Source organism: Prenolepis imparis, unplaced genomic scaffold (assembly GCF_030444845.1).
Source record: "Prenolepis imparis isolate NDT839.2.m4 unplaced genomic scaffold, iyPreImpa1.0 SCAF_5, whole genome shotgun sequence".
NCBI lineage: Eukaryota > Metazoa > Arthropoda > Insecta > Hymenoptera > Formicidae > Prenolepis > Prenolepis imparis.
Window position 1 is genome coordinate 11,493,110 of NW_028141163.1, and position 17,065 is coordinate 11,510,174.

The 17,065-nt window shown below is 27.2% G+C and overlaps 1 protein-coding gene across 3 annotated transcripts; it reads right to left on the reverse strand.

Annotated features, from left to right (window-relative positions):
• Window positions 1-1,754: 1,754 nt before the first annotated feature.
• Window positions 1,755-14,181, reverse strand: LOC145936395 (uncharacterized). Of its 3 annotated transcripts, none has more exons than XM_083038595.1 (5): window positions 13,652-13,807; window positions 9,685-9,948; window positions 7,134-7,247; window positions 4,306-4,431; window positions 1,755-3,212 (listed from the first exon to the last, which is right to left on the reverse strand). In XM_083038595.1, the coding sequence occupies exons 2-5, from the start codon at window positions 9,848-9,850 to the stop codon at window positions 3,112-3,114; spliced, it is 507 nt and encodes a 168-aa protein (XP_082894721.1). In that variant the 5' UTR covers window positions 9,851-9,948; window positions 13,652-13,807; the 3' UTR covers window positions 1,755-3,111. The 3 variants fall into 3 exon arrangements, with proteins under 3 accessions (XP_082894721.1, XP_082894719.1, XP_082894722.1); XM_083038593.1 differs by lacking the exon at window positions 13,652-13,807 and adding an exon at window positions 13,829-14,181 and having other exon boundaries at window positions 1,756-3,212; XM_083038596.1 differs by lacking the exon at window positions 13,652-13,807 and adding an exon at window positions 13,829-14,181 and having other exon boundaries at window positions 1,773-3,212; window positions 7,146-7,247.
• Between the last annotated feature and the right edge of the window lie 2,884 nt (window positions 14,182-17,065).

Sequence of the window (17,065 nt, forward strand, 5' to 3'; positions counted from 1 at the left end):
GATTATATATTATATACAATATTTAATAATAAAATTTAATAACTTATAAGAAAAATTTGCAATTTTTAATTGCATTTCTCTTGAAAAAATATATCCTATACTTACAAAGATACTATCTCTATTCGAGAAGATTATTTATTGATATATTATCTAATCTGCTCGGAATTAGATATTTTAACACTAAGAAGATAGTCATTATAAATAGAGAATGTTTCAGATTTAACGAATAAATTTTAAGGAAATATAGAAATATCCAAGAAAAAGTGCATTTTTATTTTAAACATCTCTAATGCTTTCAGAGTGTGTCTATTAAAACAAAAAGCAATTTTTATAATAAAATAATCACACTCTACATAAATAGAAAATAAATAATAAACAGAAACGCACTGATTTAGTACAATTGTAAATTTTTCGGCAAACTCTCACTTTTCTTAATCAAGCGTTTACGGCATCAATATAATGATTGCATACTGACTCTAATTATCGCGTAAACTACAGCAGCATATGTAAATAAAAAAAATACAACTGTTAGAGGTAACACAAAGTAGAAAAGAGAAACATGAATTATTTAATTATATAACGCACAATTGCACTAATAATAAAAGAAATTGTCTTTACTTTATATTTTATATCAAATAAATTATTGCGTAATTATACGACACTTATTTTGAGATGCACGATAGCAAGATACAAGACACGACAGATCTGCAAACGGATTTATAATTGAAGGCAACAGCTGCACAATCAACACGTTTCCCTCTCCTCTCTCTGTGATAAGAGATTTTATATACAGAACGTCTGTTTTCATGCATGCTCAAATTGTGTTAGTGTTAAGCTTGATTCGTTTGCACAATTATTTCGTGAATCGGAATGTGAAGAATTTGTTATTTATCGTGAATATATATATGATAACTTTTCTTCACACAAAAGAGATATATAGGTGCATTAAACCGAGAATATTTATAAGAAACTGAATATCTGCTTTCTTTTAAATTGGACATTAATTTTAAAATACTTAAAATATTTTTAATATAACGTTTCTCAAATTTTTTAGATCCCAGTGAAAAATGGTGGTCGAATCAATGTCGAATTGACGTCGATTCGACCAATCATTTCTCGCTGGGATTGTTTCCAATAACACACAACTAAAGTGAATAAATAAAACTATAGAGAGTATATAAGAATATTAATCGTGCTCTAAGCATTTAATTAAACATATTTTTTTAATTTGCTTTTAATATATTTATATGTAGATATATGTGTATAATATTTGTGTAAAAAAAATCATTTTTAGATTAGACAAAGAATTACGCGAAATTTCCTATATGCATATGTATGTATATACGTATATACATATATATAAAATTTTATTGCAGAAATAATATCTAGAATCTATTAAACATTACATTATACAAATGGCATATAGATAACGTCATTATTACGAACACAGAGCCAACTACAAGTTTTTACATTTTGAAGCTCTAATGATCTAGAAATTTGCATAATAGAAACTTACATATACTTATATACATATATCTTGTTTGTCCGAATTAACATTATTTAATTCAAAGTAAGAATTTCTTCTGCACTTATTCTAGCGATATGTTTCCACTGCTAAGAACACTTTTCAATTGAAATACTGGATAAGGGTGTTAAAATTTGAAACATTCGATATCTTTTTTTAATTTATTAAATTTTTTTAAGAGCAAAAGCATGCTCCATTGTTTTCTTTTTATAATATCTTTCAACATTTTTATAACGTTTATCTTTTTTCAAGAATATTTAAAATAATACGATGATTAAAATTCTCTCTGTATTCTTTCCAAAAATACTTAACGTTTTCTTTTTGATATAAATAAAAATAAGAAATAAATCCAACTATATTATATATGTATAAATGAAATAAACCTATATATTAATGGTCTCGAAATACGTTCACACGAATGTAAGCTATACGTTTACACGAATATGGTATCTTGTCGACTCAAAGTGTGACTTTCGTTTAAAACGCGTTTTAATCGCAAAATTCGCAAATTTGATTAGTAAATTAAAATTAAAAGGAAACTGATTTGATGTGAAGCAGATTCAAAGCAATATGTTACAAGACATATTAAACAGCGTCCTAGTTCCGATCTTCCAGAACGCTTTATACAAGCTGAAGAAACGCTCTGTGTAGAGTTAGAAGAAATATATATATTGAAAAATAAATAATGATATTGAAAATATAATGACTTATTTACATATATTTTTAGTACAAGTAGTCCTAAGTCCTAAAACTTAGTCAGACGTGTATTTACATCTTATGATACAAAATGCTGAAATGAAAGAATATCAAAAATATTCTTAACATGACCCATTGCATAGTATACATTTTATCAAATTCCATTTTATTGGCGTTCGTATAATGCGATCATATGTTCTAAATAGTGTTGTAAGATGAAGGACGTATTTCTTTAGACGAGATTTTTATACGCTTTAAACTCGCATTTTTGTGCGAATGCAATAAATGCATTGTAATGGCAATTAGATTCGTGACAATAGATAGCATATCATAATAATTTTGTCTTTTTTCTGGCATATTATCATAAAACATTTCTCAACATCGCATTAAATCTTTTCTATACTTTCATTAATATTTCATGAAGTACATTTCTTGTTTTAGGCCTATAACGTTCCGTGCAGATTATAATATATAATAATTCCTTATTTATAAAAACTATTAATCAGCATAATTAAAATTTCTCTTTTACAATCCAAATTTTGAAAATTTTCGTAAAATATATTTACATTTCATCTAATATTAGTCATAATTTAGTATCACATATTAAGCCTCGCGCCTGTTTCAAAAACATTGCAAGTGTATTTAAAAAATTAAAAGTTTTCACAATTTTTTATTGTATTAATTTGTATTCGCTTTTTACAAACATTTATTATAGTACAATTTCAATACCACTTTTTTCAAAATTTTATATCAAGTTTAGAATAAAAATTATTTTTGTCGTGAAGAATTATCAGTTTCTCTTTTGGTCGATACAAAAATAATTTATTAAAATAATAGTATTACAAAATATTTTTTTGGCATTGCGAGGGTGTACTCGGTTTAAGTCAGGTTTAAGTCAGCAACAAATGCAACCTGAGTATTGTTAAAATCGTCAGGAACTTTGTGAGATTCGTCCTAGTGTGCGATGCTGCGCCAGTCGCCCGATATTTCCCTGCAAAGAAAATTAATAATTAATTAACAATTACAGTAAATAATAACAATAAGTAAATAATACAGATAAACTAGTATTTTAAAATAATAACAATTATACAGGAGCCTTATCAAATATTTTCTGCTGTTTTTAATGATAAAAGTGTTTGATGAAGAAATTTTTTTGTTTAAAAGGATTTTTGCGATTGGACAAAATATTTTTTATACGTTTGTATAAATATAATGATAAAAATAATAATAATAATCGAACTTTAAGAATATCATGAAAATTGATTCATTTCGAAAATTGATCACATGCGATAAGAGATAGTCTTTCGAGCATAATTTGCGGATCTAACAATAATAAGTGATACCAATATATATTTTTGCATTTTGACAAATAATAAACGATGATAATACCACATCATTATATTACAATAAAGAGATGATATGTATTTTTTAAAAATTGTTTGACAACAGCACAACTATCTTATCTTAAAATAAGGAAGGAAATGTATTTTTCAAATATAGATATTATGTAAATATGTCAATTACTATAAAAAAATATTTTCCTTTTATAGTCGTTCACTTGATTGAAAAAGTTTTTTTTAAAGATATTTATATATATAATAGAAATGCGATCTATTAAAATTTGCATTACATCTGTCAAGACTGCTTGGTTCATATATATTTCAAGGATATATATAATTACATCATTATAAAATTAGACAATAATTAATAACTGCTTGCTGTTTACAACAAAAAAAAATAAAATATTCTCTGCGTTTTATAGTTTTTTATATATATATATGTATATCCCAGGCAACATCAAAGTCGAAACATATCCAAAATCATAACATAAAACGTAACAAATAAGACGTCTTTAAGACGTCTATTAAATATCATATAAGACTTCTTAAAAATGTCTTAAAGACTTGTTAAAGATGTCTTATGTCCTAATTTTGAACATGATACTGTCTGGGATATATTTAAAAATTCATACAAATAAATATTATACATATCTATTTATTAAAAAATTTATATAAATATGTTATATATATGTATATATTTAAAAATAATGTGTTTCATATATTCAGACAAATACCAATACTTACAGACGGAGGCCAAGTATGAATGGCAACAACATTCTCGCAGTCTCGTATATTCAGCGCAGTCCTCAGCCTGCACTTTGCATTCCTCTGGTCCCACGCGACAGGTGTGCTCGACGAAAGGAAACACTTCTGAAACACAATAGAAAGACAAATAAATATGTGAACGGAAGGATTTCACTCGGCAATTTTCTTTTAATATTTTACTTTTTCTTAGTTTTTTGAAATTTAAATATTTATTTTTAAAATAAAATATAATGATCGATCGTCATGAAATATTTACCTACTTTTTCTTTATTTCTTGAATTATTAAGTTTCTAAATTTATTTAAAATTTAATTTGCTATTATACATATATTTTTTTATTAATTTATAAAAGTTATTATGAATAATTGATTGATATCACTTGAAGAATTACGATGGAGAAAGGTAAAAAACTTGATTTTAATAAAGCATAAAAAATAATTTTACACGCTTATGTATCTATCTATACATGTAAAGCACCATTGTGATAATTAACCGGTTTTGTACGATATGCAATGAGAATTAATCCATGAGATACCGAAGGTTTCCGGTGCACTATCAGTTCTGGAGAAGATAATAAGACGAATAGCTCAAATATATTCTCGACTTCGACTTTTCAAAATAAGCACAGAAGCGAACAAACTGTTATTATAAATAATTGATTAATATCACTTGAATTGTGAAATTGCAATAAAGAAAGATGAAAAAATATGATTTTGATGAAGTATACAAATAATTTTACGCGTATCATCTCGACACACTTACGGATTTACATGTAGCAAATTAAATGTTAATTAAAAAATTAATTAATTTAAAAACTCAATAATTATGCAAGGAATACACAAAGAAAAAAAAATATCTCATGACGATCAATCATTATATTTTATTTTGATCGAATTAGAGAATGATTTTGAAGTGTAACCGGTTCTTAATCATCACGAGTGATTAGAAAAGAGTGCAGAACGAACGAGCGACTGTTTCACGGACGTGATCGAAAGGTGATTCGGAAATTAGGTATTCCATGTGCGTAATGCACGTGTGGCAATGCAACTCTATGCACCATCGAGAGTCTACATGCGCAATGACAGTGGATTCAGCGTCTCTCGAATAAAGGGTAAACAAAAATGTAAATAATTTACTAGTATTTCTTCAAGAAACTTTTAATCCTAGGACGATGCCTTTGTATTTTTTTTTGTTCTTAAAAATAATATAAGGTACAACATATAATATGATATATAATAATTATTTTAAAATTTTTAAGACGATTTTTATATACTTTGTTTAATTCTTTCATATTTATTTTTTCTAAGAAACTTGTGTCAAATATTACAAATTAATATCGCATCGACATAATTCTTCATTAATGTAAAAATGACTTATAGCAATACCCGTTGCATAGAAATCAAATGCCAAGTAGCGTGCTATAAATATAATTAGAAATTCGAGCAAAGGTGCCGCAGTCAATGGACGATAGTTCTGCTATCAAGCGATTCGCTGAGTGCATCACCCGCTAGATTCTGCTATTAACGCATTAACGCACGTGTCGAAGATAAGGATAACTCATTGCAACGAGCGATGATTTCTTAAACAGGTGACTGAACTTCCGTTCAGTTGGAAAGAAACGTCATCAGGTTTCTTCGCGTATAAAAAAACCACGAAATGCGAAAAATCGTACAAATGGCAATATTTATGTTTCTTTTCCAAATATTATTTATATTTATTTTCACAATATCGATTATCATTAAAATAGTTTATGATTATTAGCAATTTAAATTATTTATATTAATATTTTATTAATATTTAAAAAAATTTTATATTTAATATTCTTCTTTAATTTTAATTTTTGACAAATATTACAACTTTGCAAAGTAAAGTATTATAAATCATTATAAAAATAATTTTAAAATCCGTATCTTATATATATCTTTTAATTTCAACAAATTCTTTTTATAGACAGGATTTTCATGTAAAACTCAGAGAGGCACAACATTTTGCAACAGTTAAACGCATTTCGTGTCACTGCATAAATTTCACGAAATATTTAAGCCAGGTAATTTCCACATTTTCCAAAGGCATGCCTTCGCGAGAAGAACCTGCAGGTAGAATAAAATCTGACGAAATGTAAAAGCATTTTGTCGATTTTCCACGGTTATTCGGAGAGTTCGAACATACGAGTTCGAACCGTAACGGCACGTATAGCGAATACATCGAATACTAAAAATAAAATTGTTATTACGGAACGGCGCGATTTGCCATTGTGTGTGCCATTGTCTATCATTGCCGTTGCTCTAAATCTCCACGAAGCGCGCGTTGCACAACTGCAGCACAATTGTTCACGCACGAATTCGCTGACGTTCGAGGACCGAACCACGTTGTTTTTCATTCGCAATTTCCATTGCCGCGTAAAAAATAAAAATGAAGGACGGGAGTGGAAAATACGACTTCCGTCGTCCGTGAGAAAAGCCGATTTCGAGATCGCCCGAGATCGAGTTCCGCTTCGATGGTTCCTCCTCGTGTGGAGCGAATTATAAGCGTAATTTTATTAAGGCAATTTTTTTGTATATTATAGCAAAATTTTATACAAAAATATATATACTATAAAATAAATAAATATATTTTATATATAATATATACAAATAATAATATATATAATTATATATAACAAATATAATATAACAAATTATATATAATTAAATTATATAATAAATAATATATTATAATATATAAATAATATATATAAATATTATATATACACATATATAATATATAAAATATATTATATATATAAATATTTTTATAAAATATACATACTGGAATACTTACTGTTGAAGTTGCCATCGCAGCAACAATGATCGTTGATGACACTTCCATCCTTGCAGTAAGTCATCTCGGAGTTGGTGCAGGGTTTGCATCCCGGGATAGGTCCTGCGATTATATAAATAACGTAAATTGAAAATTTTTAAACAAGACGACATTTATGAAAATTATAAAAAAAAATTTAATTAATAAACAGAAAAAAGATTGCTTTGTATATTGTTATACTATCTATGTAGGTAGGATAAGAGCAGAGGATGATACATCATATTTCCTCGGCTGCTTATTAATTAAAAATTATATTTCATTAACCTCGATGCCGGCCGCTGCGATTAAAATACACGACAATCGTGTCGGATCCGCATCTGCAATTCACGATAATTGGCGTCTCTCTCTCTAGAGGCTTCTTACGTAATCTTTTTTTTGAAATCGTGTCGCGGACATAAGCGAAGCGAATTACCTATGATAGCAATCCCGGTGTCGTATCGACATTGATCGCGAATATATTGTGTAACTTTTGAGATTATGAGAGAGAGATTGAAGCCACGTGTATCACGATCAACAGATCGTGTCCTCTTTGCATTTATACTATTTGATAAAGAGATGTCATTAATTAAGTTAAAGGATGAAAACTTTGTGCGTACACATTGTCGAGTGACAATTAATTTTCAATTCATGTTGACACTATTACTAAGCGATAATTATTGACTTCCTTAACTTAGTTTGATAAATAATTATGTAATTACAACTCTAATCCTATTAATCCGTTCTTACTTTACACATTTAATAAGCAACAGATGTATCTCGCATTTCTTACAAGATTTGATTTGTCAGCTGATTAATTAATTAAATCGCAAATTGCTTACAAGACTACTTACAAGTAGATTTTATTTGACGCAAATTAAATGGTAACCATCGACTTCCTCGAACATTTAAATATTTGATATTTATTGTAATGAGAGTCGCGTGGACGATTTCTGTTATGAGTTACATCGTTAGATGTATCTACAATGTGTTGTAGACATTGAAAAAGAACGCGATTTATATAATAATTCGAAACCGGAAAATCGAATTTTTATGCTATACTAAGGATAAAAAAACATCTGACACACTTTTGCATTCATTGTCATTTTTTCAATCAACGTTTAATACTGACCATGAATGCAATTATCTTTATATAACGATTAAAGTGTGTTGAATTGTAACAATTTGTTAAAAAAAATCGATTTCTTGATTTAAAAATTTACTTCAGAAAATTAAATCGCACATATATTGCCGAATTATTACTTAATTTATTCTATCTAATTACTATAATTACTATAATACTAATTACTGTATGTTAAATCTTTTAGAGTGTCTTATACATGTAAAAACTAAAAGAGTAAAATTAAATTATTATTATACATTTATAATATTAATATTTTAATAATATTTAATAATATTAATAATAATTAATAACAAAATATTAAAAATAATTTTAATAATTTAATAACATTAAGAATATAATTTAATAATATTAATAATATTAACAAAGTTTATAATATTAATAAATTAGCGAATAATGCTTGAGAGTTACGTCTAAAAAATTAGCACATTTTTGTCGGCAAAAATTATTTACGTATATCCTTTTTGTCCATGCGAATTAAAGTGTGTGTGATTGACAGAACAGAAATTTCGAAACGTCAATCACGTAGTTAGATGAATCAAAGCGGCTATTCTTGGCGGAAAGAAAAATACATTTCTGTATATCGCGCCTAAGGAAGCTCTATAGATCATGGAAGTCAAACAGAAGCGTTAATGCGATGTTTTTAGTAACTGGACTAAATTGGAGAAAAAGCCTCAATCAAAAATGTCAATCAAAATATTCACTTTAAGAATAGTTTTTTGACCTTTGGCTTTTTCCTTAGTCAAAATGTTTTTAAGGTACAAGCGATTATAAAAATGAATATCTTTTTGCAAATTAAGCTTGAGAAATACAAATAGATATATAGCAGAATTTTATATGTAATTCTCATTTAAATATATAAATTAATTATACTATGATTATTATTTAAAATATAATTATTATTATATATAAACTAATCCTACTATGATTATAATTATTTGAAATATGATTTAACACTATTATATAAATTATTATTTAAGACGCTTAAGTATCGAGATATTTAAAAATAAAAAAATTTTATGAAAAAGATCTTCTCTGATCAAATTTAAAAAAAAAGATTTTTAAAAAATTAGTCAAAAAATGATGGATTGCTAAAATATATATCTAAAAAATTCATATATGTTGAAGAAACTATATATTCTCTGCAAACTTTAATTTTCACAAGGAACTCATTGTTGATTGATTATTTTATTTGCTTTCTAAATACTTTTCTCTCTCAAGATTCATTTTTATATAAACAAAATAACTTCACATACAAAGAAAAATTTTTATTATCAAGGAATTTTTCTACATATTCATAAATCTTGTTTCACAGCATTTAGATGCTATAGTTTATTATTTCAAATTTATGCTTTTTATTTTATTTAAAAAAAGAATTCTTACCGGGATATATCTTCAGTTTCTTTGCTTCAGCGAGCGCTTCCTCGCGAAGGACTTCATGTTCAAGGACGTACTCATCATCAGGATGATGGTTTATGACTACGATTGCTTGGAGATCGCCGAGGATCAAGAAGATCGTCAGGATACTAATCGCGCCAATGTCGATCATGCTAGCATCGCCTTATTTCTCATCTTCCATAAGTAATCGCTATCCTTTCAATGACAATGGATGACAGTCGTCTTGATTTTTCTTCGCAGAAATAATTTCTGTTGAAATGGGAATAAAGATTGTGTCACATATCAAGGAAAAATTATTTACCTTACAAATCTTATAATCATGATATAATTCTTCCGGTCAGTTCAACATAAATTTAATGTTCCTTAGCAAAATTAATACAATTTGAATTATTTTGCAATTAAATGACTAGATTAAATATAAATGTCTCTATCGATAATAACATTAAATATTTACACATATATCAATCTTAAATGAAACGAAAAGCAAAAATCAACTACAATTTTAAATTCAACACTCGTCTCTTTTATCATCCGGAATTTCAACAGGGCAACACAATAAAGAGACTGTCGCAACCGGAAGTATACGAAAGATATCGTGATACGAAAATAAACGCGACGATGCTGTTCACGCGATAAAGATTATACCGTATAACCATTTAAAAAATTATTCAATTTTTCATAAATCAATGTTTAAATTCACAAAAAATGAGTTTTAAATTTATTTAAATTCAATATTATTCTCCCAATAAAATATAACTTTTGAATTTTATTTTAATCTCACATATATTTTAAAAATTATATTAAATTCTGTGTTCTAATTCTTTATGTGTGTTCCAAATTTTATTTAAGAATTCTTACTCAAAACTTAAACTTTATCATTTTAATACAGTTTTTCCATTTTATCAATTCCTCCATTTCAGCCTTTGTTTACAAAATTGATTATGCTATTTAGCACAAGCAACATATTGCGGCTGTTTAATTTTCATATCTAATCATAGAGATATAGTAGAACTAATTTTAAAATATAAGTAAAAAATCATGTTTGGACGATTAAATTCAAATTGGAATTGCGTTATAATCTTCTCCGAAACCGCTCGAAATGATCTCTCTTAAGCTAGGAAATATTTGTTTTGTAAAGTCAATCTCACGAAAATGAAATAAATTAAATTTTTATTTTTATTTTTAATATATTTAATTGCCTAATTCTGTAAAAAATATATTTATTTACGTATATTTAAGTTTAAAATTTATTCTTTCATATTATACTAATATTATCATAATTAATTTTATATGCCAGCGTCTAATGAATTTAATCGGATAAAGGCTCCTATTGTCAAATTTTGATTATTATTAATTTTATATTATAATTTATGAAATAATTTTCTATATATTTAAATAAATTTTTGAATAGTTTTTAATTAAATATAAAACACATTAAAACACAAGTTATTAAATTTTTCCAAAACAATTTTAAATTTTAAAAATATTATTCTTACTATTTTTAATCCTTTATTTAAAAAAATTTTTTTTAAATATCTTATCGATCACCCCATTTCGATGTTAATTATGCCACGCACAAATTACATACATTTCATTAAAAATTAAAATTTTCTTACTTTTTTTTAAATTTTGATAGTTAAAATTCTGTCTTAATCATTAGCGAGGCATCGCATTATGCAAAATGTGACTCGATCGTGCTTGTTTCGCATTGACCCCATAATTAATCGTAATTTGTTTCCGCTTTACATAGAATCGATATCGTTTTAATATTTAAGAGTGCGCACGGAACAAGGTACTGACACGAGGAAAACCTTTGATATCGATCGCCTGGATTCGTCTCGTCCTGAAGGTGACGAGGGGAGGAAAAGGGGAGATGATTCATCCCCCACTGGTTGCGATTTAATTCGACACACCCGCAGAACTCCCTCTTCCTCTTGTTTCGGCGACGAGTTTTTCGATTGTTTCGTTTTACTTTACAAAACAAATATTTCCTAACTTAAGAGAGATCATTTCGAGCGGTTTCGGAGAAGATTATAACGCAATTCCAATTCGAATTTAATCGTCCAAACAAACAATTTCGTCACCGCAAAAACGATGTGGGCGCGTTGTTCTATTGTAGAATTTCACTTCTCAGAAATTCAAGCAAAATTACTTTTCTTCAGGCTTACTAACAATAAGATAGCTAAAGGTTCATTTCTTTAATCGACATTTCTCTTTCTTCTTTTTATTTAAAAAGTTTTGTTACATTTTATTCCTTTGTTATATTATATTTATACTTATATATTATGCTTAAATTTTTTAATTGATAGATGAATGATAAAGCGAGTGTTGAATTTAGAATTGCAATTAATGAATTTTTATTAATTTAATATGTAATTTTTGTTATATTTGTTATTATAGATATCTTTCAAAACTCTTCTAATTTTTCTTTCATCTTTAAATTATATTGAAAATCCAAAATATATTTTTTCTTAAGAAAAATTTAATTGCTAATATATAATTATTTTTAATACACACATATATATACTGTAGAATTAAAGACTTTTAAAGCAAAATAAAAATGTGAAGCATGTGTAAATATTTTAGTTGATTAAAAGGTCTAAGTATATAATAATTATAAAGCCATACGAAACAGATTAAAATGATCAAAATAAATTTATAAGACATTTTTATAAAACAGAATAAAAAAATCCTTGTGTATAAAATTGGCTTTTAGTCTATGTATGTTCTAATGGAAAAAGAATCTGTAGTTTATATGCGAGACAGAATAAAACGTGACACAATTAATTTATTAATAAATTTAGATATAATCAGCTACAAAAATTATATTATAATTTCTCTCTCGAGCTTATTGTTATTTAAAATGTTCGCGGAAATCGTTCGATTATCAAACATTAAATAACTTGTCTCTCTCGTGAGGATCTCAACAAATGTGTAGCCTGGCGTAAAAAGGCGATAACGCTAGAAATCTACTCGAATTGCACGCGTGAGTCACAGGCCTGATGACAGCCGGTCATTAATTAAAGCCAATTAAGGGCGACCAGCGCGAAACGTGGACGTCTTGCCCTCTGGGACAAAAAGGTGACATCCCGGCGTCTCTTCCTGTCGATGCTATCGTCTTTTGTAAGCCGCTTTTATTTCGATGTGTATAACGAAGTGTAATGAAGTACCGACCAGAAACATAATTAAGGGCCATTTGACGTCTTAACGAAAAACAGGATACGTTTTATTCCACTTTAGAAAATTACATCGCGTAACTGAGAATACTTTTTCAAGGAAAAAGACTGTAGGAAACAAAATGTGATACATTTTCAAGAGTGTATATTATGTAATGTGTATATAATCATATATGTATATGTATGTAATAATTTCAAGACTGAATATAATAATTTTGTAAAAAATAATAAGACAGCTTCCGCTTGATTTCATATATAATAATGAAAAATGTTCCTATTTATCTTAATAAAACACACATATGTCATATATCAAGAATTATAAAAATCTAGATTTGTTACTTAAAAATAAAAGAAATAATAAAGTAAATTAAATTTAAAAATAAACTAAAAATACCATATGTTCAAAAATTAATATTAATCTCTGTACAATATTTTGTAATCTCATTGCACTTTATATAAAAATTATTAGTTAATAAATAAGTAAATATTGTTTTTAAATAAATTCTATTAAAATATGAGCGATATATTCCTTATTCTCAGGTAATTTTATTTAAATCAGAAATGAAAGAAAATTACATAAAATATTATTGCTATAAATATTATTAAAAATATTCGAAAAGATTAATCAAATATCTCATAGATTTTCAATAATATTATATAAAATGTATTTTAAGAATTTCATTATTATCATTGACAGATTATTATATCATAACATGAAATATATACATACATTATCATATCAACTCACTATCATTTCTTCGAGTTTGTTTACATACCGGGAAACGATATACGTTTAAGAAGAAGTCATATGATTTGAATTCCTCTTGCACCATACGATACATCAAAACAACATCAAACGATATCATTTTTTTTTGCCGACTTATATACATACTTTGTTACTCGCGATTACATAAATAAAGCAGATAAAATAATATCAACTTCGCAATTCTTACCAGTATTTTACACTGACTTTCAGTTATAAAATATCCAATCGTAATTGCTTCGAAACATTTCTCACTTTGAAAAATTTGCACAATATGCACAATTAAAATCAAACAATTATATCCATAATAATCATCAAAATAAAATTCCCTTTCGGAATCACTATATCCTTACGCAATTAGCCCACAAATACAATTACATTAATTTGCAGCAGTCTGGATTATATTCCGAAAATGTATTCTCTTTTGAATATTAATATTAATGCGAATTAATAACGGAATAGAAATAAAAGGCAAAAATTCACGACAAATGGCGACGTCGGAAACGCGCAGCTGGCGGACGGACGACCGTCGAAGACTGCGGATCGCGTTCAACTGCAGCTGGAGGGCTGAAAGGAGCGTCGAATAGCCGCAACACCACCTTCGAGTGTCGCCTCTGTTACGCTGTACAGACATCAAAATGCCGGTGTCTGCCTAACATCACATGTGTTGTAAACATAAAGTAACGAGTCGTCAATGAACATTAATGTGTAAAAAAACGATTTCGTAAAAAAAGATTCAAAGTATGTTTTAAGAAAAAAAATCTGAAAAAAAGAGACGTTTAATTTTTTAATTTTAATTTGCAAATTAATATATAGAATGAAAATTAATATATCTCAAAATAAAATAAAATTCTTTCTATTCTATAGAAAGTTTTTCAAATCTTTCAAAAAAATTTGTTGTAATTCGTAATAATTGCATTTCTGAATTTTCTACTTTGTTCGAGATCACTTGCATTTTTATCTTTGAAATACGATGTTTCGTAAGTTTTGCTTTCATATTATTTAAGCTTTATGATTGCCAATTGTTTTCATTTTTAGATATATATTTATGCACAAAAAAATATTATATATTTAATTTTACAATAAAATTATGTAGACGTTTATTCTGATACCTAAAATGAAAAAAATAGTAATATTAATAAAAGCAGAAAAGAGAGAATTAAAATATATTTATAATATTATATAATATTTATAATTATTTTGATATTATCGATATAATTTAATTGCAATTATTTCAAGAAATAAATTTAAAACTTTATACTTTGTTTATAAAACTGTAATTTTTTGCTATTTAACTTTTTAGAAAATAGACTTTTTTATTAATACTCGGCAAACTGACAAATGGATTCTGACTTTAATATCTCCGTACAAAAATCTATTAAACTCTATAATAACGCGAAATTGGGATGATCGCAACGAAAGAAAGAAAGAGAAAGAAAAGAGCACGTGTTACCAAAATAGCGTCTCTCTAATTGTACGTGCAAAATAATGTAAACAAAAAAGGCACTGGTGTTCTCTTGCAAGTTCGACTTTACGAGAATTTAATAGCAGTTCGACACAAAAAATGTTGGTTTTTTTCATTTTATTAAGAATATTAATATTCGTGTATATAATATTTACTTTTTAAATTAAATTATTTACTTAATTTAACTCATTAGTGTTTTTATATATTTAATTTTTTTTTCTACTCTTAAATATCTTTTTAAATTTCTAACATGATAGAATAAATGATAGCAAAATTCATTAATTACACGCAGGCCTGCATGATTTTACGTTTTGGGAAACTGAAGTCATTTCTTACATAATTTTGCTCGCAGAATTAGAATCTAGTCGCAAAATTACTTTGATCACGTCAGGCAAAAGACAGATGAATATGACACAAAATCGCTGTTTTTTTCTATTTTAGTTCATTTATCTCGGGAACTTTGCGATCAAATTTGGATTCTGCGAGCAAAATTACGTAAGAAACGACTTTTGTTTCCCAAAATGCACAAAAGAGTTAAAATTTTGCAGGCCTGTGTTATTTTACATAATGTATAAAAAAATATATATATATAATCAGTTATTATTATTTAAAAATTTTAAAAACCGCGCACATTTGTATAAAAGTGCAGAAAAAAATTTTCCCTTTAGGTATGTTGCGTGAGGTGCATATTTTAAAAATAAATTTGGCGATAATTGTTGGTGTGGACCACCTCGTACACTGTCAACGGTCAATGTTACGGGGTTGTTACGATATGCACGCATGCGTATACCTTTCTCATTGAGCTATAGGACATACCTGCGAATAAAAAACTATGAATAGCAGGCAGAGCGTAGGTCTCTCTGGACGGGGGACGATCAACAGACACAGAAAAATGCACGTAGGTATATATGCATGCTGGTGTGAACACCTGGCCCCACGATGGGATCGGAGACGTGCGGTGTGTATAGATCGCTTTATGGTGGCGAAACTCTCTCGTGGAGAGAGGAAGGCTTGGTTCCCCTCACGTACGCTATTGATCCTGACGAGACTCCTTATTTCGTTTCGATCCTAAGGAAAGACACGTTCCTGTTAGCTCCTGCCGACGTGGTTTCTTTGTGCGCTTCATTAAACAGAGATAAAGTATATGTTATATTATGCGTATACAAAATTATATTTAAAGAAATGTATATTGCATGTTTTTATTTTTCTACTTACTTAAAATTATATAAAATTATTTTAGAAAAATTACAAGTATATTAAATTATATGATATATATATTTAAAGATATATGTCTAGGCTCGAGCATATAAATATTTCTTTCAGATCATGTAAAGATATGTAATTGTGCAAACTGTACAATTATAAGACTCTGAATATGCTTTTGCAAAAACATATAGTTTTTAAAATTAAAAATAAATACATTCTTTAATTTTTAGAAAATTTTATAAAATGATATGAAGAAAAAAAGAGAGTTTTTAATATTATATTAACTGTTATGTGTGAAAGTATGTGAAAGATTCTTTTAAATTAATCAGATAAAATGGAGCCAGCAGAAGAAACTCTAATAATAAGTATTATTTTTTAAAATATATATGTAAAAATTTCTCTTCTTTCTATTTTTAGAATAATTCGATATAACGTATGTGATACTATACTCGTTAAACTTTGTTGGATGAAATTTCAAAATTTATTTGCAAAGCAGAATAAGTTCTGATATGGAGAGAAATTCGTTAAAGAGAAAATTGATGTTGCGGTGATAGTTTCGTGATATCGTTTTATTCTAGTCTATTGATTCTGTGATTTTGCTCGGTCAAGATCGAATTTCGTGCACAAAATTTCAATCCAGAGCTAATTTTCTTTGCCTCTATTATAATAAAATTAATCTGGAAAAATCAATTTGCAATTCTAATTTAATAAACCTAATAAAATTTATAAAATATCAAAAGTGATGATAAATCATAT

Bases quoted from the DNA above. Each gene is read 5' to 3' on its own strand.
- LOC145936395 (XM_083038595.1), bottom strand. From the start codon at position 9,850: ATGATCGACATTGGCGCGATTAGTATCCTGACGATCTTCTTGATCCTC. The intron at 4,432-7,133 runs GTATGTATATTT...ATTGTGTTTCAG, and splicing joins CTTCAACAGTAAGTATTCCA to AAGTGTTTCCTTTCGTCGAG. The intron at 3,213-4,305 runs GTAAGTATTGGT...TTTTCTTTGCAG, and splicing joins TTCATACTTGGCCTCCGTCT to GGAAATATCGGGCGACTGGC.